This window comes from Ooceraea biroi, chromosome 9 (assembly GCF_003672135.1).
Source record: "Ooceraea biroi isolate clonal line C1 chromosome 9, Obir_v5.4, whole genome shotgun sequence".
NCBI classification, from domain to species: Eukaryota; Metazoa; Arthropoda; class Insecta; order Hymenoptera; family Formicidae; genus Ooceraea; species Ooceraea biroi.
The window spans coordinates 7,452,838-7,480,053 of NC_039514.1; the positions used below are offsets into that span (position 1 = coordinate 7,452,838).

The 27,216-nt window shown below is 44.5% G+C and overlaps 1 protein-coding gene across 2 annotated transcripts in view; it reads right to left on the reverse strand.

The window, feature by feature from the left end:
* The window catches only part of LOC105279025, a 78,451-nt gene extending 52,286 nt beyond the window's left edge, over positions 1–26,165 (reverse strand). The window contains exons 1-2 of one of the 2 annotated variants that reach the window (XM_011338552.3): positions 25,727–26,165; positions 4,880–4,967 (exon numbers count right to left, since the gene is read on the reverse strand). In XM_011338552.3, coding sequence (XP_011336854.1) covers positions 4,880–4,953 — 74 coding nt within the window. In that variant the 5' untranslated portion in view covers positions 4,954–4,967; positions 25,727–26,165. Of the gene's footprint in view, positions 1–110; positions 4,778–4,879; positions 4,968–25,726 lie in introns of those variants that run through there. The other variant, XM_011338551.3, reaches the window with a different exon arrangement.
* Positions 26,166–27,216: the final 1,051 nt, after the last annotated feature.

Sequence of the window (27,216 nt, forward strand, 5' to 3'; positions counted from 1 at the left end):
ATTTAATTCACGCGAGTTGCAGGTCCGCGATCGCCACATCGCGTATCCGTTCACCTTGATGCACCCCCCCGCGACCTCATCCTACGATAAAGCAAGATAACGAGGCTGACCTTGGCGGGAGACTCATTATGGCAGCGCGATGATGTTGCTGATGATGCTGAAGCTGCGGCGGCTGATGCACGCGGTTATCCGTGCCGATGATCCCCGGATGAACGATTCGTTGTTGAGGATACTGCGAGGACAGGCCCCAAAAGCACGTCTGCTGCTGCTGTTGCTGCCACATGTCGTACCTTGACGATGCGCTTGGATGCATATGTTTCTCTCGTGGAGAGCTCTCTCTCATTCGTCCACTCGTGGAGTACGCTTCAGCAGATATGTTCGCTGCCCGACTTTGTTCGCCATCGCGCTGGCAAGGATCGCGATTGTTTCCTCTCCAGGAAATCCTTGAATCCACCAACGTTGCTTCGCGATTTTCACGCACCACCAACAACTATCAACAGCTCGATGTATCTTTATTTGTCTCTTTTATCTCTCCTAGCTTTTACAGTCACTCAATAAATAACGATGACGGTAGCTTGCGGCGAGTGTCCTGATGTCGACTCGGCATGTCGGGGAGCATCAGCGTTGTCCGGGGACGCGACCGCCAACGACGACGCGTCGTCAGTGCTCCAATAATGCTCCCGCCCTCGTCTCTCTTTGTCTTTGTGACCGGTCGAGTTAATTAAAAATCTGCCGGATCGCCAGTGACTAATTGCAGTTGATAGCTTTCTCGATGATGATCAAGTCGGTCCTATATATATATATATATGAGGGCTTCGCAAGGTACATTAAGAGTCATCGAGCTTCCGGAGCATCGACTGGTTCATGAAGAACATCAATGTTGAATCTTCCATTCCGCGAGAACACGTAGTACGATCATGATGTATCGCGTCGTGGTTGACAATAACACGGTATCACTTCACGAAGATTGTTTCCTGCATGAAGTACTTTCGGGAAGTGAATCAAGATCAAACGCGTTTCCTGCTTCGTGCACCTGCTCCCACGAGCTCGTCGAGTCTGACAGTTCGGCGCACGCTGCGATCCCGGCGCTCGTTTCGCGCCGCAGTTCCCTCGCCGGAAGTTGACACGGACCTTGACACTGCGTGCCAGATTGGCGAGAGATCTCGGAGGGCGCGCGATTGCGGAGCTACGAGTCTGATCACGATGACTTCTCCCTCTCCCTCTTTCTCTTGGCAAGACTGTTGCAGGAGAAAGAGATCGTCATGAGGCTCGTCGTCTCTGTCCAAGACCTTGACACAGTATCCCGTAAGTACACTGAATGTAACTCCGGAGCGGCTTAATTCCGAATGCGGTGACCCGGCAGTCGATAGGCGACCGGGTCAGGTCATCAGCCGGTCGTTGCTGCGACCGCCTTTGCACGCGCTCGTCGATCAGCGCGGACGAGCAGCACAGAAACCTCTTTTAAGAGCAGACAGATATTATCAGCACCGTTGTCGTTCTGCTTGTTGGATTCACCTACAAGCATGCACTCACGCACAACATGGGAGCAGCGTTTTTACACCTGGAACTGAGTACAACCGGACGAGGCCGCGACCACGATCAGATCCATCACGCGTCCACCTACAAGAGCAGCTTCCAGACTGTCAACTGACTGGCGCGAATGATCACGCGGTCCAGAAGCGAGAATCTCGGAGTCAGCAGCGAACCCGGGGGCCGGATATCAAGCGAGAAGCGAGGGGGGCCAAGATGATCGTGAGCGTGCGCGAGGAACAGAGAAGAGCACGCAGTGGAGGAACACGACTCACCGGCAGTCGGATGCGAACTGCTGGACGAGCACTACCCCTCCACTCCCAACGACCGATCACCCTCTCGCCGAGAGACGACCAATCGTTGCTTCTCGACCCCTCGCGACTGCTCCTGGCGCGTCAGCTATCCGTACTGGGAGCGCCTGGTGTGATAACGATACCATTATTAGGCCGCGCTCACACCGGCCGGTTCGTGATAACGTGGAAATTTCGGAGCGCGTATGTACGAGCACGTTGCGCGTTTTTTATGCGCGCAATGCGATTTTCAGATCGCAATGGAAAAGCAGATTCTCTTGAACGCGTGTTTGAAATGGAGAAAAATTTGCAGTAATATTCTTGTAACGACAATCATCTTTGTGATTGAATTATTTAATTAGAAATTAATTGTGTTGAGTTGTAAAGAAAAGTTTTCTCCATTATTTATAGAGTCGCATGGATTTGCAGGAAGTAGTTATTCAAAATATATGAGAAATTTGTATTCATATCACATAGAAATATTTGTAAAATTCGAGATATAAATATTTATCCGTTTAATTAAATTCATGGAATGAATTTAATTAAATCTAATCTTTGTAAGCAAGAAAAACACGAATGCGCTATTTTACATCCTTCTTTCTCCTTGACTCGTATCGCATGAGCTGCGCAGTCTAATAATTAATATATAATCCATTTAACGACATCACGGCGCAGATAGGATTTCATCTTTTACGATCTATATCGTAAAGAGGAAGCCTGATTTATTGTTGGCAGAATTTGTTTTCGACGGCGAAGCCTTCCGGATAACGAGCTGTTGCGAGTTTTCTTACGACTCTTGCGATGTCTAAATCGCGAGAACGAAGCACTAAAAGATACGCTGGGCTTTCTTTACGGGCAACATTGTAAATCAACGCGGTTACATCACGGGATAACTATGCGAAGGCCGGCCGTATGGAAAACGGGTTGCGCAGTTTGTTAAATATCCCGTGGCCGAAGGACACCGATAATAATGATTTTTACCGCGAAAAGTCGTACGCACGCCCTGGCGAGGCATTGAATTTCCCCGACAGCCGATCCGGCCAATGTGACAATCCGATATCCGCAATTTTTTTCCTCCCTCTTTCGTTTTGTTAATCGACCGTTTCCCGCGATTCAAACGAAGCGCAAAAAAATACCCGCCGCGGTGCACGCGAATAATCGGATAATCGAGGTAAAACCATACAAGCGCAAGGTTGCGAGTGTAACATCCAGCGGGAGTTTTGCGCCGCGTGATATTTCATGTGCCCGTGCCTCATTGTCGTCGTCGTCGTCACCGTCAGTTATAACGATTCTGTATCTTCCTATGGCATCGGCCGATTTCGCTCTTCTCTCCTTATCGCCCAAAGCAAATATTCGATTAACCCTCTGATTGTCGTGTCGCGCGGTGTTGTCGAAGACCGCTCGTGAGGTATCGAGCTTACTCTCTTATGTCTGTCTGCAAATAAGATACGGCCTGCGATTCTGATGTATCGTACAATTTTATATGCGCAAATCGCGTTAAAATAAAGGTATCGGCGTTATAATACGTTATGTAAAACTATTTATCGTGCGCTTTGTTTGTCTATTTAATTCAATTGTAAATCTCATGAATAATCATTTTGGGTAGACAATTAAAGAATTTGCGTTTTCGAGGAATTGATGAAGGATTGATGAAGTTGCGACTGCGGTGAATATTAACACAGATATTAAATAAACGTTATTGAAATTTTCGTATCGTCATGTAATCGTCAGATTGTGTTATGTGGAAGCAATATGAATCCAATTTTTGTACTCAGTCATTTCATGAATGTCGAGATGAATATCCTGTGAATTTCAAAGCCAAATAAATGGCCGCATCAGAATTAATTTCCTGAATCGCAATAGTAACTGCCAATATTAAATGATATCAAATACTGTTAATAAACGAACAAAGTTGAAATATGATTTTTCACGTCTCTAGAAAATGTGTCCACATCCATGATAAAATAATTCGAACATCCGACTTTGTAATTCGCGATGTTCCCGAAAGGATTCGCAAAGAAATGATTCGGAGGAAGAAGAAAGTGAGTAACGAGACATAACGAGGAAACAAGATGCAATTTTTCGCCGAGGAAAACTCGCCTGAAGCTCTTAGCGAACGAGGAGCTAATATATGCAAGTTTTACACGACGATGTACTGCAACTCGGCAAACGGAACCCTTTTGCTCAGTTGTGCCGTAACATTCGATGCGAGGGAGAAAGGAAGAGTGAGCTTCTAGTTTCGATTAGATGGAAGTGCGCCGCACTTACGGCTGATTAATTAACCGAGCACGAAGAGCAGCGATCGCTCGAGGGTTACATTCGTAAGAAACTATGATTGAATTAATAGCAAACTGCTACTACCAGCGCAACTTTGTCTTGCAAGTAGCTCGTTTCGTGTGCTTTTAAACTAAAGTTGTTTATATTCGAAAACGCTCCATATCGAAACAATTAATGCACGTCTCTGTCTGACAAAATGCTGATGAATTCCAATTTATATAATATACTTAAATAGTCGCAGATACAACTTGACCTCCGCCCTTTGGATAATGCATGATCAATCATGTTAATTTTATCGAGTCTCTTCTCTTCTCGTGTTTCGAATTTAACAAACAAGCATAGTGCAGCAGAGCATCAAGCAAATTAAATTACATATTGCATAAATGTTATTTTGGTCGCAAGCGGTGAATAAAAATAATGAGAACAAGTCTTATCTGTCTAAATTACATATTGCATAAATGTTATTTTGGTCGCAAGCGGTGAATAAAAATAATGAGAACAAGTCTTATCTGTCCCACATAAAAATAAAGTAAGCCATACGATAAGTCATTTATGTATTCCTATGTATGCATTTAAGAAAAAGTTAACGATGGACGCGCGATTTTCGTCAATCGCACGTCGTTACGTAATGGTAATGCAGATATTGCTACACATTTATTTATTGGGTTGGCCGGAGAATAAAGAATTAAGAATTAATACAAAGTTTTGCGTTAAAATTTTGCTAAAAATATCCGCACCGACTTTCCGGTCGACCCAATAGAATTTTATAAATTTGTACTCACTATGGAATGATTTCAGGTCCGAGGGTGCCCGAGGAGGACGCGCCAGATTCATCTTCGTCCATGCCATCATTCATTTTTCGGAGCTTTCCTGCACATGAAAAGGACGTTTCATTAATAATAAAGCCGACGGATTATTGATAAGATTGTGCAAGTGTACGCGCGAAGCGTAATAACTCAATCTCTCCCTCTCTCTCTCGGCGAGTAATTACGTTTCGCAGAGATCGAGTTATCGAAGACAAGTTAATCTGTTAGTCGTATAAATTCAATCTCCCTTCTCATCTTGCAGGAAGCAAGATCTTCGCGAAGGTTGCGACGAAGCGTTAGACATCATGCCAAACACATTGCACCGGCAAGATCTTGTAAATGTAGAAACACAGATTGCTGCACGCTCGCGAATTGCTCTTCGATTCGCCGTCTATTTTAACAGATTGAGAAACCCGGTTTTGTTTTACCATCAAAATAAATGATCGGGACAAAGGAGCGTCCGGGCTTGAAAATTCGCCAGATCCGAATTACGACTCTCGCCTTGAGCAATCTCTCGTTCGCAAGGAGCGAACTTTATGGATTCGTGGTCGCTAAAAGTTACGCGACAGCTGGAATTTACCCACGGCTGGTCGCGCTTCGTCGCGTGCAAGGCCCCGAGAGTACGCGGATTCGCAGTGTGCGATTTTGCGGTGGGCAATACGTCGCGTCGGCCGCCCGGTCGACCGAGATTCCAGCCCGAATGGCGAACCAGCCTGGAATCGCAACACGGAATTCAGACTGTGGATAAAACACGTCGCGAAACGCGGGACGATCGTGCACGTTTTGCGGATAATGTCGCTTTTCGTGGACGATCATCGCGTTCTCCGGGATTAAGGGTGGCGTTTGTCATCGCACGTAGTCACGCTACTCTCGTCGTCACATCATCTCTCGTGCGATCGTAGATTAGTGCATACGTGATTCCAGCGAGCATCCCTGCGTGAATGCTCCGGTGATTCGGATGGAGAAACTTTGTCGTATCGTCCCGCGAAGATTCAGTAACTTCTACCTTGAAATGTTTTGATACTCAAGGATTTCCAAGTTTCGACTTGAAGGCGAGCCTTTGCGTGAATGTTAAACCGTATTCCTCAAGGAAATCTAAATGTTAACTTGAGGAATGTGCAAGTATATGGAAAGTACGTTCGAAAGATAGAGAGAATATCTGGAATTGCGCGTGAAAATTTCTCTTGGGATAATACACGATAGCATAGAGTGGCCTTCGTAATTAGAATTAAAAGTAACCATCTTTTATAAATGATGTCAGCAAGTTTCAAGATTACTTTTCCGCTTGATTAAAGTTTTTCAACATTTGCCAGAGGATTAACATTATTTTTCTTCGTTGTCTTGAGAGGGTTGACAATTATTTCCAACTGAAACATTTTCTCTTGCGTAAAATAAAATTTAATTTGTGTGTGTGTTTGTATTTGCATGAGAATAAGGACGCCATAAAACGTTACAGCCGTATTGTTAATTAACTAAGAAGCGAGATAACAAAATTATCCCGGGGCATCCTTTGTTGCCACTGCGTTTTAATATCAGGAAAGTTTTCATTTCATGCATTATCGTCGCGTGCAAAGTCTCAAAGTGAGAAATAATAATGAAAATTAATAATGTCTTGAATAAAAAATAATAATTTCCTGAGCTTTAAAATGCAGCAAACTGCTCAAGATAATTTCATTATTCCTCTAATAACGAAAAACTCAAAATAAAATTAGTCACACCGCATATCTGACATTTAATTTTTTAAAAAGCTTTTCACTTCAACTTGACAGTTGAAGATTAATCAAACATTTCTAATCAAACAGTATTCGAAGCGGGACGTTAGCTGCTACTTTTCCTCGAGCAAAGATTCTCAAGAAAACCGAATGGTTTCACGACGTTTCGCGTAACGCAATTACGCGCGAGACGTCGCGTTACATTATATTCACGAGCATAATGTAATCAGCCGGAGATTTACGAGTTCATTCGATTCTCGATGTTATCTTTTCCAGTAGTTTTTCCGAGCATTTCTTGCGAGTCAAATGACAGCCAAGAGTCCGGCTGCATGTGGAAAATAGCATCAGGTAAGACTCCTCGTTGACATGCCAGGTCATTGACATCGCGTCACTATCATCGCGTAAGTTCCGCTGCACACGCAGTATGCGACGACGCTGATAAGACGGCCAGAGAGGTAATACAGCACGTACAATGCACTTTCAATTCCAAATATTTAAAATCTCAACTACGCGTGGCATGCGGCTGACCTGTTCGTTTAACGTGACGTTTAAATCGATTTCAAATACCGTAAATCATCCATTTGTTCCTTTTGCGACAAACCTACGGTTTTCTGTACAATTCCATCACGTGTGTTGTTTCGCCTGTTTGCGCATGTTTTGTTCTATTTTGCATTTGTATCCGTACGTTTCTCTATCTTCTTTTTATTTTAAATTCACGTATTTATAAAATTTCGAAGAGAAAGGAATACGAAATAAATGATGATTCCTGTTAGAGAACGCATAACTATTGCTTCAATTTGCAACGTTGCAATAACTCGCGATACGATGTTCGTTCGCGTGATTCTTGGAATACGATTATAATATTTTATGCAATCGCAAAGGCAATAAAATCAGTGATTATTCGCTCGTCTACTCGTCGTGCACTCGCTGCATCGCTTATGCTACTCCATAAAATGCAAATCTACATATCACTCGTGCAATGTAAAAAAACAAATACGAATTTACATCTCCTGTGTCGCATTGCTTGTCGCGGCGCACCGACAGAAATGAGCGAAACGAACGTTTCAGAAGAGCGCTAATTAAAGCCGTCGAATCTCGCGACAGAAATGCAAATATCAACCAGCCGAGAAAGAAGAAGAGAAAGGGTGTAGACAATAACGAAACTCTCCCTTGTCGTCGGCCGACGTCAATAATATCCACCCGTCTAGACGCCAGACTTCTTTTGTTCATCCCGGCCGACTGATTTTCGGGGGTTGTCGCGGAGGGGAGGGTTGACGAGTCGTGAACCCACGTACGATGACGACAACGACTAAATGTTAGACGGAATGCTCCACGAGGAGGCAGGGTGCGTAGGACGCAGGTGCACGCGGGGGATGATCTCGCGTTCAGGTACCGGACGTTGTTTTTCCGGTCGGGGGATGTTCGACACTCGCGTTCGTCTCGCTGCACACGCGCGACCACCCGCCGACTTTTTCTTCTCTTTTTCTCGATTTTTCTGTCTCCCTTCGATTCGATGACGCTTAAGGATGCTCGCGCGCGCGGACCAATTTGGCCTCGCCATCGTATTCGTCGTCTATTACCCTCAACCTACGTTTTTCACCCAGATGCCGTTCGTTATCTGAAGCACTGGTACACAGTAAAAAATAAAATGTTAATTTTAACATTTTTTGCATGTCCCAGAAAGTCCACTCTAAAGTTTAAGTTAAAGTAACTCATTCGTCATATGTTACTTCTTGACAAACTAGAAATGTTAAGTAATTAACACAATATTTTACATTTGTTTTTGTTATTGTAACTTTAAGTGTGATGTAAAAATAACATACAAAGTAATTGAAAACTACATGGAAGAGAAGTTACAATGACTCATCAGAAAAGTTGATAGAACATTTTCGTTCATACAATATGAACATTTACTTTTTATGTTATATTAACACATGATAGTAATTATTTCAACTTAAATTATTTTTGATAGAAACATTTAATTTTAGTAAATTTGATTATTTTATATGTCAAAGTTCATGATTATTTGAAGATTTACTTTAACTTCTTTTAGAATGTTAAACTGACTTTGTGACATGTTGATTGTTTAAAATTATTGTGTTAAAAGCATTTCAAATAATATTCCATTTCTAAGAGACATACACAAAATGTTAAGTTATGAAGTTAACATTAATGTAACATATAAAATTGTTATAAAAATAATAACATATCAGTTGTATGTTAATTTTACATTGAAGTAGTAATCAAAACATGGCAACACAAGAAAATTTTAACATATGGACGCACAATTTTTAACGGTGTAGGTACTTCAGATTTAACATGGCGGTATCACGCTATTTAAATCCGGAATAGGATGTAGCCACTAGAAAATTTGTAATTCCTTCGCGAGAGAATTAATTCATGCTATCAGTTTCAATTAAATGTCAGCTGAATATTTCCAACATTCGCTGCTACGGATACCTATATGAGTGATGATGCATCTCGAACAAAGTGGAAACGAATAATCAAAATTACCAAACAATTCGCGGCGATATCGACATTTACAGCGGAACTTAATAATGAACTTCCTAATCCTCCGAAATCTCTTCGAGACGAGCTCAAGCGAGCGGACGGATTATTTTCCTTCGAGACGTAATCACGCGAATTCGCAAAGAGATCTCGGCAGATATCTTCGGGATACACGCTCAAGCATCAGGCCGCGGTATAATGGCGAGGAGGAGACCGAGGGAAAATAGGAGTCAAAGTACCTTGCCCGTGGAACGAGGGAACACGTGGCTTGGCTGGTCACAGAACACAATACTCCGCGATATGCGCGAATCTCCAAGATAATCTCCCCGCTGCATATCCGTATTGTTGCAATCTTTTTTATGCACACACGATAAGACCGCCCGCCGCGATTCATCGATACTCTCGATATCGAAACGGGAAACGTCGTTTTACGTGGCACGACGTGTACACCGTGAAACAATATCGTTCCACGTCACGTCGGGACACGTTTGCATTATATTATTGCGTTCATCTGCACGTTATTTACCGGACGAGCGTGCGGACACTTCCATATGAATGGCCGGCGCACGCATTTTGCGTTTAATATATGCCTCTGTGCTCCGAAGCACTTGAATGCTTCGTAGACATAGAACGTCGGTTCGTAGAACCTGTATCGGGTTCAACGGCCACCCACGAATAACGAGAGGTCTATCGGGAAGTACATGAGCGATCTCATGGCACGTCGATAAAAGGTCTAAGCGAGTGAATTAAACAAACCTGGCACGTGTGGCCAGGCGCGTGAGATTAATTTTGAGATCAAATTGCCGCGCGTCGTCCGTGCCGCCTCGCATACTTAATGCAATAATCATTTTTATTCAACGAGTATTAAAGCGACGGCAATTTTTTCGCAATAAATCGCAACGAGAATCGACTCAACCGTGTCAGGTAATAAATTAGCCGCAGTTTTCAATTTTTAATCGATATTTATATCGTATTGATTTAATGATTACCTAAGATCGACGCGATCGAAACTAGAGTCTTCCTACGCCGAGATTAACAGGACGCGGATTTGCAGGACACGTCGCGAATAATCGGGGCAACTTTATCGGCTAGTCGTGTGTAACGTTAACGCTGCAATAACAATCCGTAATGTTATCCAGCTCATGCGATGACCTAATGTAGCTGGCCACGGTAGATACGGGTGTCGTGCATCTTCATATCACGCCGGACTAGGCGAGCTTATTGGACGCGAGCTTGTAATGTGAATGATACTAGCGATTTGTTAACGCAGATGACGCGTTGCATAATAAGTTCATTTTGTTACACCGCGCACGATACTGTTTCTTCAAACAAGCGATTATTCCGCGACAAATATTCGTCAAGAGAGAGAGAGGAAAGAATAACAACGCGATAGCGCTTAATTAATGCACTTGAATTATCTCTTATTTCTCTTTGCGCTTACGGACGCTTACGAAAACGTTCACCATGTGCTCGATAAATTCCTTTTCTTAGGGACAAAAAAAGGAAAGGAATTTGATTTGTTCAGAAGTTGACAGAAAATGCAATAATTGCTTGAAATAAAATATCCAGCCGCACATGCGAGGCTACGAGAGATCGAATATCATTCTCCGCGATATCGTAATCTTCGTAATAACCGCGGCGCATCCCACGTTTCTTCGGCGTTTTTATAAAGGTTCGAAATATTTCGAACTGTTTGCTTTGCAGTCCCGTGTGTTTGTTCGCACGATGTGCATTGATATGCGCGCGTCGGCGAGCGGGTAACGTTTTAATAAAATACACATATGCGGGCATGCATTTGCTCACATGCGACCGATTCCGCCGACACTAAATACTTGCAAATCCTTTCTACGTGCCGTTGCGCACATGCCCGCGAATTAAACGGAGCGCTAAAAGATAAGCAAAAGTTCACGTGTTAAGGTTACGATATCGGGAGAAGTATCGTTGCTTTGCATCGTTCTATCGGCGTAAAAAAAAAAGAGAGAAGGATGTCGGAGGCTTTACCTGGAAAAGGGATATTAACACACCTTTAAATACCAGTATCAATTAACAATTTTAAAATTAGCAACTTTGATCTTCCGATAGAGGTGTCCGACGTAAGGCGGTACACACGGATATCGCTTCGCAGGGGATATTTTTCGTGCGGATAGCAGCTCGGCGTTTAATTTAGCGACAGTTATAAACAATTTTTGTGTTCCGACGTCTAAAAATATATACTTTACGTGCCGCAACAAGGAAATAAAGAAGGAAACGAAGGAGATCTTTGAGAGTCTTCAAATAACGGAGGAAGGGCCGGCCGGTCGGCGCTGTTGGTCGAAGCACCAAAACCGGATGGGCGAGTATAATCGCTCGCGCTTTGAAGAATACACCGGAGGGCAGGCGAAATAGAGACATGTACAATTCAGACTTCCGTAATCTCGGAAAATTACGTGAGGTCAGCACCGAGTTATTATTAGCAGCGCGAGCACGCCGGCGGATAATATACCGAAGCGGCTGACGAACGACGGAAGTCGTAGCGGTTGCGCAAAATCGCGCGATCGGTCGCAGCCGGATCTCTGATCGAGCATATCCGGTGTAAACAGTCGTCATGAAAAAATTGGAAAAAGCGATCGTGTCGCGCGAGCCACGACCTTCGCGAACTGTCCCGGCGGGAGCGGTCCGGAGCGGAACGCGGACGATGACGCGCGCGTTTTCTCTCTCTCGCGCGCGCGCTTTCGCGCAAATATCATTGGCGCAAGCACCGCTGCGCAGTTAGCGTTACCCGTTTTTTACGCGATAAGCGCGATTTCTTCCGCGGGCTCGACTTTTCCGTCGAGGACGCGACTCCGACTGTTGCAAACTGCACTTATTTCGCCTCGCACGATAAGATACGCGCGCGACGCGACTGCATAACGCGGCGCTCGCGCGAGTAACCGCGAGCGGAACACGATTTACCTACCGATAGCGCCTACGATAACGTCTAACTATGTATGCTGCACGTGTAGCATACATATTGTTTATGTAATTTGCAGCAAGGCGTATTCTAGCGTGCGTTACATCACGTGCGACCTGGACCGCGAGATCGCCTTGGTTTTGCGTTTTCTCTTTCGGAATACCATCGCGAAGATCATAAAATTGATCGTCGAGGTACTTTCCTGCTCGATCGCGCAATTATACGCAATTCCACGATGACGTTACGTCTTTGAAATAGCAAGCTCGCTGTCTCCGTCTCCGCGCGCGTAAAAAGTGGATACTAGAAAAAGTACTAGATAATCGAACCTACTTATGCAAATTACGCCGACTGTGTAGCGATTTAATGCCGCTACGTTTGTATATAAATGTAATATTCCACGTCTGTTGCGCAATTATAAACGCGCGTGAGTCCTCGATTATCGTGATTCGCCTAGTCGCCGGGATCACCTCGGCATTCGGCAAGGGCCATTGCCCCGCGACATCTCGTCGACAGGAGAGGCGCACCTGCGGCAGGTGCGTCCTCAGCAGCAAGGGAGGATCGTCGGGTTGGTCGTTTTGCAGATTTCAGCGGAGAGACGCGGGATGCGATTTGACACGTCGAGGAAGCGGAGGGAAGGGACGTCGGACGCGCACATGCACGTCCGACGATGTCCGACTCGCAGAAATGTCTCGCAGGGCGTCATCGCAATTTACTTTGCGGATTTCAGCAAAGAGAAAAGAGCAGCGGGTAACAACGTCACTCGCACGGAGAAAGAGAGGCTGATCGATCGGCAACGAACATCGCGAAGGATCGGATCGGCAGCCTTGAACTTCTCTCTCGAGCGAACGACGTTCATTCACGTGTACAATGCGGGAATGCCGGGTGATGTCAACAATGCACCCCTGCGATCTTCAACGATCCTCTCTCTCTCTGTTGTACCCCTCGCACCCGGAGGGTGCTAAGAATAATCGTCGTCACCCGGTCAGCCGTGGAGACGGACGTCAGTCGCGTGACCCAGTTTAAGCGACGAACATTCTTCTACTAATTCTTGTACCAATTAACTATGTACCAGCTACTTTGGAAGTTGCCGATGACGCCAGGATGCTTCATAATATATGAATGATGCGCCGCGCGCTTTATCGGAGACCGACGCGGAAAGTTCGCGAGGGAAACGTTAAATAGTCAGGAGAGAATCTGCGGTTATCGGACGATGTTTAATAAAGGTCCTCGTCGCGGAACTTTCAGATTAACCGGCGATCTTAAAGCGGAAGTGACGATAATCGAGCAGCTAATGACGACGACGACGAGGAGATGCGACGATCGATGGGTGATTAAAATCGGCGCATTACCGCGAGAGACATTCAGGGATTTCGAGTCGGAACTTCCTCATCGGAACGACGAGACGATAAATTTCAACGGACGAAACGTCAGCGCATTACTTGCGCGTGATTGGTTCGATTAACGCGCGATCGTAACGTTGTAATAGAATAGAGCTGTAGCATCGCGTGACGATGCAGGAAATTATCGTGGTCGCCGCATGTTAAATATAATGCGACAATGGTACCAACGGATATGCAATGTGTTGGAAAAACAGCGCTCGCCGTTGCGACATTCCTAGCGAGCGATGGATTTATGCGCGGTCCGCGTAAACGCGCGGCGAGGATCCGCCGCGCGATCCCGCGCTTCTTTAATGAAGACTAATGGCCTTCCCGTTGCGCAATCCGGATGGACTCGCAACGCAGACTTCGCAAGAAACTGCCTGATATCATGAATCCTGATTCCGAAATGCCCGCGCATCCCCGTGATTCAACATTCGTTGCGATCGTTAATTATCGCTGGCCTGACATGTGGAATTGCTACTCGGTGTTCGAAGTTGCCCATTTGTAAAAGTCACGGGCACGTGAACGCGCAAATCTAATAATATGTAATCATGCATTCGATGTACCGGGTGCTCGGAGCACGCGATCTTGTTTGTTTTTTTAGTGTGAAACAAAGAGAAATCTTGAATAAAGTATTAGGAGTGTGATTTAGTTTTGAGGGTTTTGCAACAGATGGCTGTAGTGTCAGTTTGTTCCAATAGCTCTTTCCGATAACTGTTGTTTCTTACAGTCTTGACATTATCCATCACATTTAGTAGCATTATAGCAATAGATGCAATAACAGTCCTGTTTATATCATCGTAAAAATGCAACTTCCGAAACAGCGTTTTCGACATGCGTTGCTTTTGTTTTTTAATCAAAAGAAAACTGCGGCTGAGGGTTAGAGAATTCTTGTGGAAACTTATGGTGATTCTGCCCCATCAACTAAGACGTGTGAATACTGGTTTAGACGCTTTAAAAGTGGTGATACTGATGTGAAGGACAAAGAACGCTCGGGACAACCAAGAAAGCTTGAAAATGCAGATTTCCAAGCATTATTGCACGAAAATCCAACAGAATCCACTTCAGAACTTGCCAGAGCATTAAATGTTGATCGTGCAACAGTTACGAAACATTTACATGAAATGGGAAAAATTCAGAAAGAAGGGAAATGGGTTCGACATGAATTATCGGAAAGTGCCATTGCGAACCGGTTGAACATTTGCATTTCGTTGACCGCCAGGCAAAAAAGAAGAGTCTTTTGTCTCGGATCGTTACTGGGGATGAAAAGTGGATCTATTTTGATAATCCGAAACGCAGAAAATCATGGGTGGATCCAGGCGAACCATCAACATCCACTCCGAGACGCAATATTGACGGTTCAAAAGTAATGCTCTGTATTTGGTGGGATAGTGTACTATGAGCTGTTAAATCCGCACGAGACTGTCACGGCTGATCGTTATCGACACCAATCGTACAAGTTGAAGCAAGCATTGGACCAAAAACGACCACCAATTGCGAGTAAACGACGGAAAGTGATTCTTCTTCGTGATGACGCTCGACCTGACGTTGCGTTATCAGTGAAACAAACACTGTTAGAGCTTGAATGGCAAGTCTTACCGCACCCCGCGTATTCTCCGGACATTGCTCCGTGCGATTATTATTTGTTGCAACACGCTTTAGAGGATACACACTTTCATAATTTGGAAGAAGTGCGAAAATTCGTCGACGAATGGATCAACTGAAAAGAAGAGTGATTTTATCGTGGTGGAATCCATCTCTTGCCAGAAAGATGGGAAAAAGTTATAGAAAACGAAGGAAAATATTTTGATTAAGGTATTCATTCATTATCATATTTAAATACATGCGTTTTTGAGCAAAAAAAACCCTCAAAACTAAATCACACCCCTAATAGAATATAGAATACTATCGTTCTAACATTCTGTTCTCGACCCTTTCCTACTCTCCTTCCGCAGAACGTCGGAGAAATTTCTCTCCTAATGTTTAATCAACTTTGCCGGACACCTCCCTAAATCTGCGACAAACGAGATTACCGTACCGTTCAATTAAGGGGACATTTAGTGAGAAAGCGCGAGAAATGGATTCGCGTAAATGTTGGAGAACGTATTCTACGTCAATCGTCAATCCCAGCAAATCCGCGAGAGAATCTCGCTGAATGTCGCAAGCTAGATTTCTTCGTGCAATTAATATATTAGGAGATTGCATTAATTCGTGCCGCTGGGAACAGATAATTGCGGATGTTGCTTTAGTTCATGCCGTAACCATTAGGTTTTAGAGGTTATATATATCGTCATTTGTAAACAATATCCAGTCAACAAAGGTCGTTTCTGTGTACAGGAAAAGGTGATAAAGAGTGAAGCGAATATGGAACGCGATAAAGTGTTTTTCCGACATGTGCTTCTTCATTATTTTGACTTGAAGAAAAGTGCAGTTGCAGTTTATCAATTGCTTCTGGACACTTATAGCGAAGCTACTCCTTCGGAAAGAACGTGTAGAAAATGGATGCAATGTTTCAAAGAAGGTGATATTGAAGTTCAAGACAAGAAACGCTCAGGACAGCCGAAAAAATTTGACGACGAGGAACTGCAGGAATTATTGGATGAAAATCCGGCACAGACGCTCAAAGAATTGTCAGTAGCCCTCGGAGTCGACAAATCGACCGTTTCGAGGCGTCTACATGCCCTAGGAAAAATCCACAAGGAAGGAAAATGGGTGCCTCATCAATTGTCAGAAAGCTCAAAGTTGAATTGCTTGAACATTTGCATTTCCTTGCTTGCTAAACATAGGAAGAAGAGCTTTTTGTGGCGTATCGTGACTGGGGACGAAAAGTGGATCTACTACGAAAATCCGGAACGGAGGAAATCATGGGTAGACCCCGGTCACCCTTCAACATCGACACCAAAGCGCAATATTCACGGAAAGAAGATAATGCTATGCATTTGGTGGGATATGGAAGGCGTAGTGTATCATGAGCTTCTGAATCCCAGTGAAGCGGTTAACGCCACACTTTATCAACGCCAACTGGAGCGATTGCACGACGAATTGATGCAAAAAAGGCCGTCAATAGCCAGTAATAGACGGAAAGTGATCCTCCAACGTGACAACGCTAGACCGCACGTGGCAAGAACGGTTAAAGAAACACTGATGGACCTGGAATGGGAAGTTCTCCCGCACCCAGCGTATTCCCCTGATCTTGCTCCTTCCGATTTTCACCTGTTCCGCTCCATGCAACACGCTTTGGAAGACACGCATTTCGCCAACCTCGAGGAACTCCGACAATGGGTCGATGATTGGATCGCCTCAAAAGAAAGGTCCTTCTTTCGACGAGGGATCCAGCTTTTACCAGAAAGATGGCAAAAAGTAGTCGAAAGCAATGGCAATTACTTTGATTGATGTCCGAATGTAACATATTATGAAAATATTAAATATTTCAAATAAAAAAACGGCACGAATTAATGCAACCCCCTAATACTTTCTTGCTGACATCGTTTAAGAATTGCACCAGAGAAAAGTCGACAACTTCTCAGGATAATATACCGCAGAAAATATAATACAAACGCGCCACAGAAAAAGAACCCTCACCGCTCGCAACAATGTTGAATACAAACATACAAATGCCGAGTCGCCGGAAACCGAAAATCGCAAACGCAGCCGCGGAAATTGGACTCGCGCGAGTGAAAATGGACACGCGGTGGACGGCCGAGTGGACAGTTCGACAAAAAATGGCTTGCGTTTAGAACGTGATGTATTGCAATGTCGCCGAGATAGGCTCGCCGGCGATAGCCCGCGTGCAGGGAAATTTATGTGCGACGTTCGCAGCCAGATCGAGATTGCATTAGAAATGCAAGACTATCCGATGCCACCGACGACGGTAATTAACTGTCGGCGAACATTGTTGCACGCACGTGCACGGGCGGACGTTTTAAATAAACGCCAAAGGAGCAGAGCGCGTGGCACGACGAATCATCGCGCGGAATGATTCCGCGATGATTCGTCCACCGTCTGTTTTCGTCCGGCGAATCTAAAATGTCACGGTCGATCTAGCGTGCCGATCAGGCCGGATCAAAAGTGATTCTTTCCTTTGTTCGACGAGCGACGTTTAACCAGCGGGAAAAACACACGCATATAGTTTCCCGCGCGAGCATATGACGAACGACGTCCCATTTCTTCTGGCTGACTTGTGATCGAACGCGTTCTGCCTGCTTGCGGAAATTTCCGATCGCGGAATCACGGTGGGCTGAATTTCGCATTCGATTGATGGCGCCTCGAGAAACCCATTGTTCTCTTTTTCGTTGAGCACGATAGTTTTCGACGCGTTTGCAAGGGTGCAATGGGGAAATATGCAGGCGAGGGTTCAGGCTATACGCTCGTGCGAATCAAACAGAAACTTATTATCAAACGTGAGCAGTACGATACTCAAAAGGAGCGCACGACTTCGTCTTTTCAAATAATTCACGGAGCATCGTGTAATTTTCAGTTTAAAGAATTCGGATGGAATGATTTCGCGAAAGGGATTATTGGCCGAAGTATGTTACGAGTGAAATCGCCAGAGCGCTGCGCGATTACTCGCTAGGAAAGTTGTCTTAACCGGTCGTGAGACTCGTTATTGAAATTCCAAGCGACGCACAGTGGGCTAGAATCGAAAAAAGCTGGCCAAAAGTCGAATTTTTTCAACTCTTGGAAATCTGTGCATTTCGACCTTTTTTGATTCATGGATATCAGTATTTTCAAAAATGTGAATGGAGTTTCGTAGGAAAAATTTCCTTCCCATTAATCAACAATTAATAGGAGGCAACAACGCGTTAATGTTCCGAAAAACGAATTATGAATGAGTATAAGCTATAGCTTACATTCTTGTATGCGGATGCAAGTAATTTTGCTTTTTACTCTATAAATAGAATTGAAACTCTTTTCCCAAACAGTTATAACCATTAAAAATGTTTGTTCATCAATTTGTGTTAATCAAAGTTTTTGGTTTCTTAAAATATAAGAAAGAAGTAAAGTTCAATATCATTTTTTTTAAATAGTTGTAAAAGGCTGTTTGGGATTCTTGTTTTATCATTTTGTGTAGGATTCAAACTAAGTATTTCCGTTTGAATTGTGCACACCAACGCACACCTTTGCGTTATATACAGGATGTTTCATTTTAATTTTCATATTGTAATAACTCGAAAATTTGGCGTTTTGGTAAAAAATGTTTGAAATGAAAGTTGTAGGTGTTTAAGTGAAGCATTACATAGCAATACTAGTATGACCTTGATAGTGTTGTCAAGATCACGTACAGATCACCGTGAAATTTTTTAATGCCGCGAAACGTACGACGCGGCGCGGTAGCGACTGTAACTTTCAAGCTTCATAACTTCGAAGTATTTAACGGATTAATACTTTGTTATAGTGTTCTGAAAAGCTCTTGAGGTAAGCTACAAAAATATCTAATGAAAACTGGAGGTTCCCACTTAAAAAATTCAAGGTGACCTTTGCGTGACCTTGGCAACGCTATTCAAGGTGATACTAGTATTATTATCTAATACCTGATTTAAAACCCTATAACTTTTATTTGGAACATTTTTTTCTAAAACGTCATGTTTTCGAGTTATTACTTTTGGCCAGCTTTTTTCGAGTTTAGCCCACTGTGCGACGTGTCATCCGAGCCGAGTCTCCTCCGCGCTATCCGCTCGGATCTGATCGAATCGAAAGGGCCAGATTCCACCTATAAATACGGCCGGACCGAGCCGACTATCTGGGTCAGAACGGAAGAATAGTGTTTACAGGCGCGTTCTGCTCTGATATACAGCGTAACGGTCGTATCGCTAAATTTACTGTTTCGATAATAACCCGTGTTTGCCATGGTGGAGTTGACGCGAAAGCGAAATACCTCTTTGCACACGCTTGATATCGCACAATGTAGATTCCTTCTATTTTTTTCTTGTTTTTTTTTTTATCGCGTACATCCTACCGGAATCGTGCAGGTGACAAACCGCGCCGCGAAGTCATCAGATGTTTTTGCATACTGTACTGCATCGACAACGGGGAATCGCGCTATTTGTCACACAGCTGAATAAAACATTGCTGCTATTAATACGTTACTCTGCTCGTTATTGCGACAAGTCGAGTACTTTATTTCTGTCGTGGAAAACCCGTTTGGATTGCGCGGCGAGCGCGCCGATGATGCGATTATGCATGCCGAAGGAATCCGAAGACCTCGCGGAATCGAAACGTCAGTGCGCAAATAGGACGTGAGTCTAGAAGGTTGCACGACTCACTGTACAAAAGAAAACCGTAGTGTCACAAATTAAATTTTCGCGACATTTCGGAGTAATCAAATCTGTCGAATTGATACACGCTTAGGTCCGATTCGGCTTTATTATTATGGCGATCTTTATTCAATCTCCCTTGCGGACACAACGCTCGAAAGAGTTTCAGTCTTCGCACCATTCGAGCAAATAGTCACGGCGAAACGCAACGATGAATTCGCGCGAAGCAGAAGACTCCGGAATGATCTGCGATTAGCGGATGATTTACGATCGGCGCGATTATTAGTGAGCTCGTAGGCCGCCGTTGTAGCCGCAAACGGATTAAATGCCACTCGGAAATGGACGGATTCGGATTAAAGCGATCCTTCGACGAGAACGACAAATGTCGGTCCTCGTCCGAGAATCGAGATCGCGCGCGGTTTGCGGACTCGGATGCGGAAGTGCGAGCCATTGTTTCCGCGGAGAATACTATTATCACGTGGCGACGATTATTAGATCGCACCTCTACGTGTGATAACGCACAGCTGCTGTCATCAACTGCTGATCGATGATGATGATGCGACGCCGTCAGCACTGTCTTTGCCAATTTCATCGGTTCTCCGCGAAGAGCTGCCGACTGCGTTCCTGCAATCGTTGATGCATCCTGCCCGAAGTACTCGATTATATGCGTACGTTTTCTTGCGTATCGCTTGTAGATCGCGAACGTACCGTAATAATTTTAAACTACAATGTAAACGCTTATCACCACACGATAGACCGCGCGATTTCCAAAGAAGATTACACTTGCTAGCCTTGAGCGGAATGCATTTATAAAAGTGCATAGTTTTTGAGCCCCTGACATAAAAAAACAGAAAGAAAAGGTCAAATGTATAATACATTTTCAACGTCGAATATCTTTCGAACTGTTGGTCGTATCGCTTCGTAAGAATAATTCAAAACTCTCGAAACGCTATTCAGAACTGCTGGAACTCTTAAAAGTAATTTGTCTCTTTTTCTATTTATCTATTTATTTATTTATCCGATTATCGAAAGTGTTTCTCATTCATCAGGAACTCTAGAGTACTTTAGAAAGAAGCGTATACGCTATTCAAAGCTATTCGATCTTGAAATCGAGTATGAAATTAGCATGCCATTTTTCAAATGCAACTATGATGATGTTAATCGCTGGAATTGTATTTTTAAACGATAGAGAACTCTCGAATACTTCACAAGAAAGCTGGAACTCTAATCAGAGCTATGGAATTCTGATGTCGAAGCTAACTTCACGCACCCAGGAAAATCCACGTCAACCGAAAATCCGAGATAAGATGTCCAAATAGAAACTATGCTCACTAAAGATTCATTGCATTCCTCAGCCTATATTTTTACATATTTTATGTTATAGAGGAAAGTCCCCGATTATGAGATACCATATCGATTTTGCCGAATGTAAGGAAATCTATAGGCAGAATTTAAAAATTTAATACGTTATCTTGAAGAGAATTTAATAAGCTTTAGGTTGGTCAAATGAAAAATCTAATTTAAATATTATTTTTTCTGAAAATTAAAAAAATTTGAAAAAAGAGCTTTACGCAGGATCGAGAAAGTGTGCTCCTAATATAAGATACCTTGAGAAATCGGTGTTAAAAGTGCAAAATACATCAGTATTGCAAGTAAAAAACTTTATTAGATAGTTTTATAAAAATACTGCTGCCACAGCCTTCGCCAAATCTTCACGATTCCACTGTCGACGCTTCCTCGTTTCTCTAACCTCTATAGTCAGATTCTATAAAAATTAAATACAAAATTTCGTAATATAAATTCGTATTAACTTTTCTTTAACCTTAAGTAGTATTTTCTTTCTTTTTATTACACTACATAATCTTCATATTCGAGCAATAATTATCTCATATTAAGAGTACCCTGAATATCTCATTATACGAGCCACACGCCTAGCGGTTCCGCGATCATGAAATCTAACCTCTACAATTAAGCAATTCAACAAATCGTGTATTTTCCTGTTACTACGATTCTACTCTATCATTGCATACTGAATTTATTGCCAACCATTTCTTTATTATGTAATAAACAAGGTTTAAAGACCTACCTCAAGTTACTTTGACATGTTCACAATTTCACAAACCTTTTCTTGCAAAAGTTAAACGCAATAACGAACAATGAATTTTTCACTAAATACATTTTACACCAAGAGTAATAAGTTCATGGTGGAACTAACAGATGGTGCTCAATAGTTTAGCAGAAACCCCATTATCTCATATTAGGAGCATATCTCATAATAGGGGATTCTCCTCTATTACTTTTAATAAATCGTTTCGAACGTTACAAAATAATTATTTTATTCCATTATCCGCGTTAAATAAACAAAATTACTATATGAAAAGTGTAGTGAAATGAGTACTTCATTTTCTTTCAATCCGACTTAATGGGGGCACGTCTGGCATCGAGATCGCGCTTCCATTAAGCTCTCCTCATTTCCAACGTTTCGAGTAACTTAGGTCCATTAATCGGCCGGTTCGAATTCAGGAGAGTGCATTCAAGAGAGATGACAAGTCTATCTTGCCGGTTAACTTCCTAGAGGAAGGCAGTCATGTAACGAGTTCCGCAGGTACAGTTGGTCGACCCGGCACGACGCGACGGTTGGTCGGCGGGGTACGAGGGTGCGATCGTAACGAGCCCATCGTCCAGGGGTAACAGAGGTACCAGCAAAAAACGCGATTTTCGAGTTCGGGCTCGGCTCGTTCGCGGAGTTTTATCGGATCGACGATCGGTTGCTGCGAGCTGAGTGGAAATCGCATGACAGAAATTTGGGGCACGCAATGATACATCCGGCCGTTAATCACAGGGTCGGGTTCAACCCTTTCGAGGTTCCAGGCGCGATTCTTTCAACGGTTTCCTTCGGCTGGATTTTATACGCCTCCTCAATCGCGACGCCGAGCTTCCTCCAGCTCGATTTTTCCGCGATGGTAAACGTCAATTGCTCGGTTTGTGCGCACGATTGCTTGTTTTTCCTCACGGTATGCGATTGCTCGTCCAGTGTACGGACTTTGCTATAGTTTTCGCGCGCGCCACGATCGTCGTCGTCGTCCTTGGTGAACACTTCAAGATACGCGACTACGCCGTTTCAGCTCGCGAACTTCGAGTTCTCGTTCAGGCACTTACGCGCACGGCCGAGTTGCGTGAATTTACTACGTACAGCTCGAGTACTCGATGAAGTTAACACCATGTGACACCTCGCACGCTTTACCGAAAGAGTGATCGATCGCACACGTACACTCTTGAAACGGAAATACCTACGCCCGTCATGCCTCCTAAATTATTACGCGGGCTGTCTTATAGAAAGGGATATAACAGTGCGGAACTTTATTGGGGGCAAACAATTCCGTTAAAAGAAGTACCGCGGAATCTAGGTGCACGACGTGGCAAATACGTTTCAATTGTATAGCAATTAACTTCCAGTAGTCGTGACTATGTTACGCTACAATGAAATGCGCGTTTCCTCAGCTCGGCCCGCGCGGAACGTAAGTCTGCATCGTTCTCGAGTTGATCGATTATTTAAAGTGATGTAATAAAATTGACGAGACCGAGCGCATCTTTTGCGCTGAGCGTTGACTCGCGGTAATCGAAACTTTGACCGCCTCCTCGGATTTTACGCCCGGTTTAGTGGACCCAACCTTGAGACCGTGCAGAGAATTCGCGATGCCCGTTAATCGGTGTGCTAACGTCGAATTTAGTTTGGGGTTCAAGGTCGGTGCCTTGGTTTCGCCTCCTCACGACCGTCGAGAATCGCCGTTTAAATATACACCGACGTGTTTGTGTATTACGACCGCGCTTAGCTAATTCTGATAAATTTAACAACGTTGCTCCGACGGGACGGTTCAACGGCCCGCACACATCTACACATAAGTGCGGACTTTGACGATTAACGTGGATGAACAACATCAGCGAGGCGATATAAAATTGCGTGGCACGCATAGTTATAAATTAGATTATGATATTCTGCAGAGATTCTGCAGAGAGAGAGAGAGAGAGAGGAAAAGAAAGATTCGCTCCAATATTTCGCTAGCAAATATTGATCTTCGATATAGCTATGCAAAGCTGCCTCATTAATAAAACATGCGAGCTAATCAATGCATAATTTCATTCATTGTTCCTCGCGGTATAAAACTGCTGCCGCAGAATAGCATTGCAATAAACAAACGCAAAATATTAATAAATTATAGACGTTGCTCTCTCGCCGGCGTAAAAAACAGACGCTGCGATCTGAACGCCGCGCCGTTTCTTTCGATATATCTGCGGCGTTATCTTAATCCAGGCATGATCCTATTCTAAAAAAGGCGTGTTAACTTCGTGAAGTTCTTTTTTATCGAATATCGAGGCCTCTTTTCCGCGACGCTGATTGGTTCGAACTTCGTGTGGCCTGAACTTCGCGTTGCGAATGTCAGAATGTCACAGTGGCTGTCAGTGCGGTTATATTGACAATTTTATTTATTATATTATTTTTATTTTTTTTTATTTTACTTATAGCGCGCGTAGCGCGCGCCCGTGTGCTAGTCTTATAAAAAGATCATGATGCATACTGTTTTCGCCCGGAGCGTGAACAAGAAGCAAGGAGAAACGAAAGAGGCGACAACGTGCCAAGACATCACCGAGGGAGACCTGATAACGAACGCTGGCCGGCGATAAGCGGTGAAACGGATAGCAAGGGGCCGGAATCGAGAGGATCCTGGGGAGAAAAAAGAAAGATAGAATCGAAAGACGTATCGCGGTAGTGACCTCTATCGTCGGCGCGTTTGTTGCTCGCGTATATATAATGAATTCGAGGCAATTAACGTTCTGTTTTATCGACGGGCCCTGGATCCTGGGCCAATGACCCTGATGTTGGGGAGAGTCTGACCTATTTATCACGACGACGAATCCGTATCCAGCCTGCGCGCACACACGTGTGTGCACACGTGTTCTCTCTTCCCCCCCCCCCTTTCTCTCTATCTCTGTTTCCTTCTCTACGCACACTACGCTCCCTCCCCTCTATTATTGCGTTTATTAAGTTTAAGTTACATGCGTTTAATTAATTTTATTAGGCTGTATTTTTATTCCTTGTGTGCAATGGAATTTATTTGTCTTTTTTAACGACTTTAATCGGAATATGTGGTTGGCATAATGCCTTTTTTTCTTTATCCTGCTTTCACTCGATTTTGAACTTTTCGGTTCTGGAGTTTGCGATTTGGATTATTGTATTGCTTATTTGATTATTTACGTTCATTGTTATCCTGCTTATGATCTTTTTTGACACTAGAGGGTAATTTCCCGTTCATTGAATAAATTAAAATTAAATTATTTCTGCCTGCCTTCTTTCGGCGATTTCCGAGGATTTCGGTTTCGCTCTCGAGGTCGTTCCCGAAATCCATCTCGCAGATCACCCATCGATTTTCCCTTCTCTTTTACAGAAAGAGCGGCCTCTTTGGCCGCTGGAGGGTCGCGTTCACAGCGATCGACGCAGACCGACTCCCTCGCTCCTATATATCTCACTGGATTGAAACGAGATTCATGGGGATCCATCCTCTGCGCGAGAGAATCGGCTGAAACCGATCGAAATCTTCCGAGAGAGAGCGAGCGAGTCGCGGCATCGCGGTAACCGGACGCCTCCGCGAGAATGACCGATTTAATCGGCCGACAAAGCGAGTCTAGACTACTCCGGTGAACGAATACGATGACGATCATCGCTTTCACGAGGTGACGACCGCGATCCCAAAAGCTGCTCCTCGACAAGAAAGACTCACGCCGACTCCGTCATCCTCGGGAGAGGGAAAAAAGACTCGGACGTGCGCCCGAGAAACTCCCGAGGATGACGTGCTCCAGAAGCCGGCGCGACGCAGTTGCCAGGTCGATTGAACGGTGCGAAGCACCCAAGAAGCAAGTCGCGCTCGATATCGCGCGATTGATGGCACGGCGAGCGGCGGCGGCGGGGGGGGGGGGTCGAGAGGAGAGCGAGCTGGGTCGCGACTAGCGAGCAAGTAGCAACAGAACGATCCGCAGAGACTTACCTGCGTCTGCCCCTCCGAGAGGGGCGGCGGTGACAGCGGGAACGGCGACGGCACGGCAGGCGGCGGGGGGCGCCGGCGATTAGCGGGGGTGGTGTGCGACGATGCTGTCCGACCGAGGGTGGATCCCGGGTCGGCCGCGGCGGCCGGGCGATTCTCTCTTCGTCACGAAACACTGCACATCGTGTGCTGTCACGCGTTGCGGAGCGCGAGACGCGTCTCGCGCTCTCGAGCCAGCCCTCCTCGCTCGGTGTCGCCGCTTCGCGATTCCGCTCTGCCGGGGCCTGCGGGTCGCGGCCGGGATCTCTCACGGATGCTCGCGGGCGTGCTCAACGTTTCTCGTGCGCAGGTTATTGCGTCTCGCGCGCAGCGAGGTAGAGCGTACACGTTGTTTACGCGGCGCGACTCAGCCTCGCGCCCGATTAAGCTGCGGCGCCATATTTCCTGTTGTCACGACGGCCTCCGCCGCGGCGAGCCGTTCGGCGCCGCTCGGGCGCGCTCGGCCGCGCATGCGCGCCCCTCGAATTCTGTTAACGAGACGCACGCGATTAATTGATATAAATATGCGTATTATATTTAACGTTTATGAATAAAAGTTATATATACTTAACGCTGCGCTTTTTACGTTAACGATACCCTACGGATCTTATTAAACTTTAATGTATGCGTGTATCGATTGCTCGCTTACTACGAAATATAAATCGCAATGCTGCAGTACAAAAGACGTGTTACAGTAGAAGCACATCGTGCGATGAAAAACTTAATAAAATATTTTCTATATTCGTTAAATATCGATTTTTCATATTTCCTGAAACACTTGCCATGTTGATCATTATCTCACGCACCGAATGACTGGGCAGACTCGCGCATCTAAAGTCACTAGATTGATAAAGTACCGCAATCCGTGGTAAAATACGTGGAATAAAAATGGCGTTGGAAGTGTATTTAGTGCAAACGTGCAACTTATCAACACACTAAGTGCAATTCTACGAAGCAGCGTTGCGCTGTATCTCCATTGAGGAAGGTTACATATTGTGATAGATGTGAAGAGAACATAATTGTGATGAAAACACCGTGTAGTTGGAATTAAAATGGCGGACGATTGCGGTACTTTATCTATCTAGTGACTTTACGCGCATCGAAGACGGGGCCCCATCTTTCGTGAAGAGACGTAAGAAACCATGCTCCGCACGTGCACAGTCGGTAATTCCGTTCGCCGTTACGTGGCACCCGTGACACTCTTCTTGAGGTCCTCTTTAGGTCGGGCCAGGTACCTGCTTGCCGTTACCTCTCAAACGGACCTGGTTTAAACTTCCGGCGATATTAGGAGTTCCGCGTATTGAAAGAATAAAAAATAAAACGCTAAATAAAAGAGGAAGATAATGATTTACATTGTAATTTCCTGAAATGTTATTTTATATTTTAACACTTCGAGCACACGCAATTACCCATTTGTCCGCGCGAGTAATTAACTTCGTGCTGCCTAATATTTT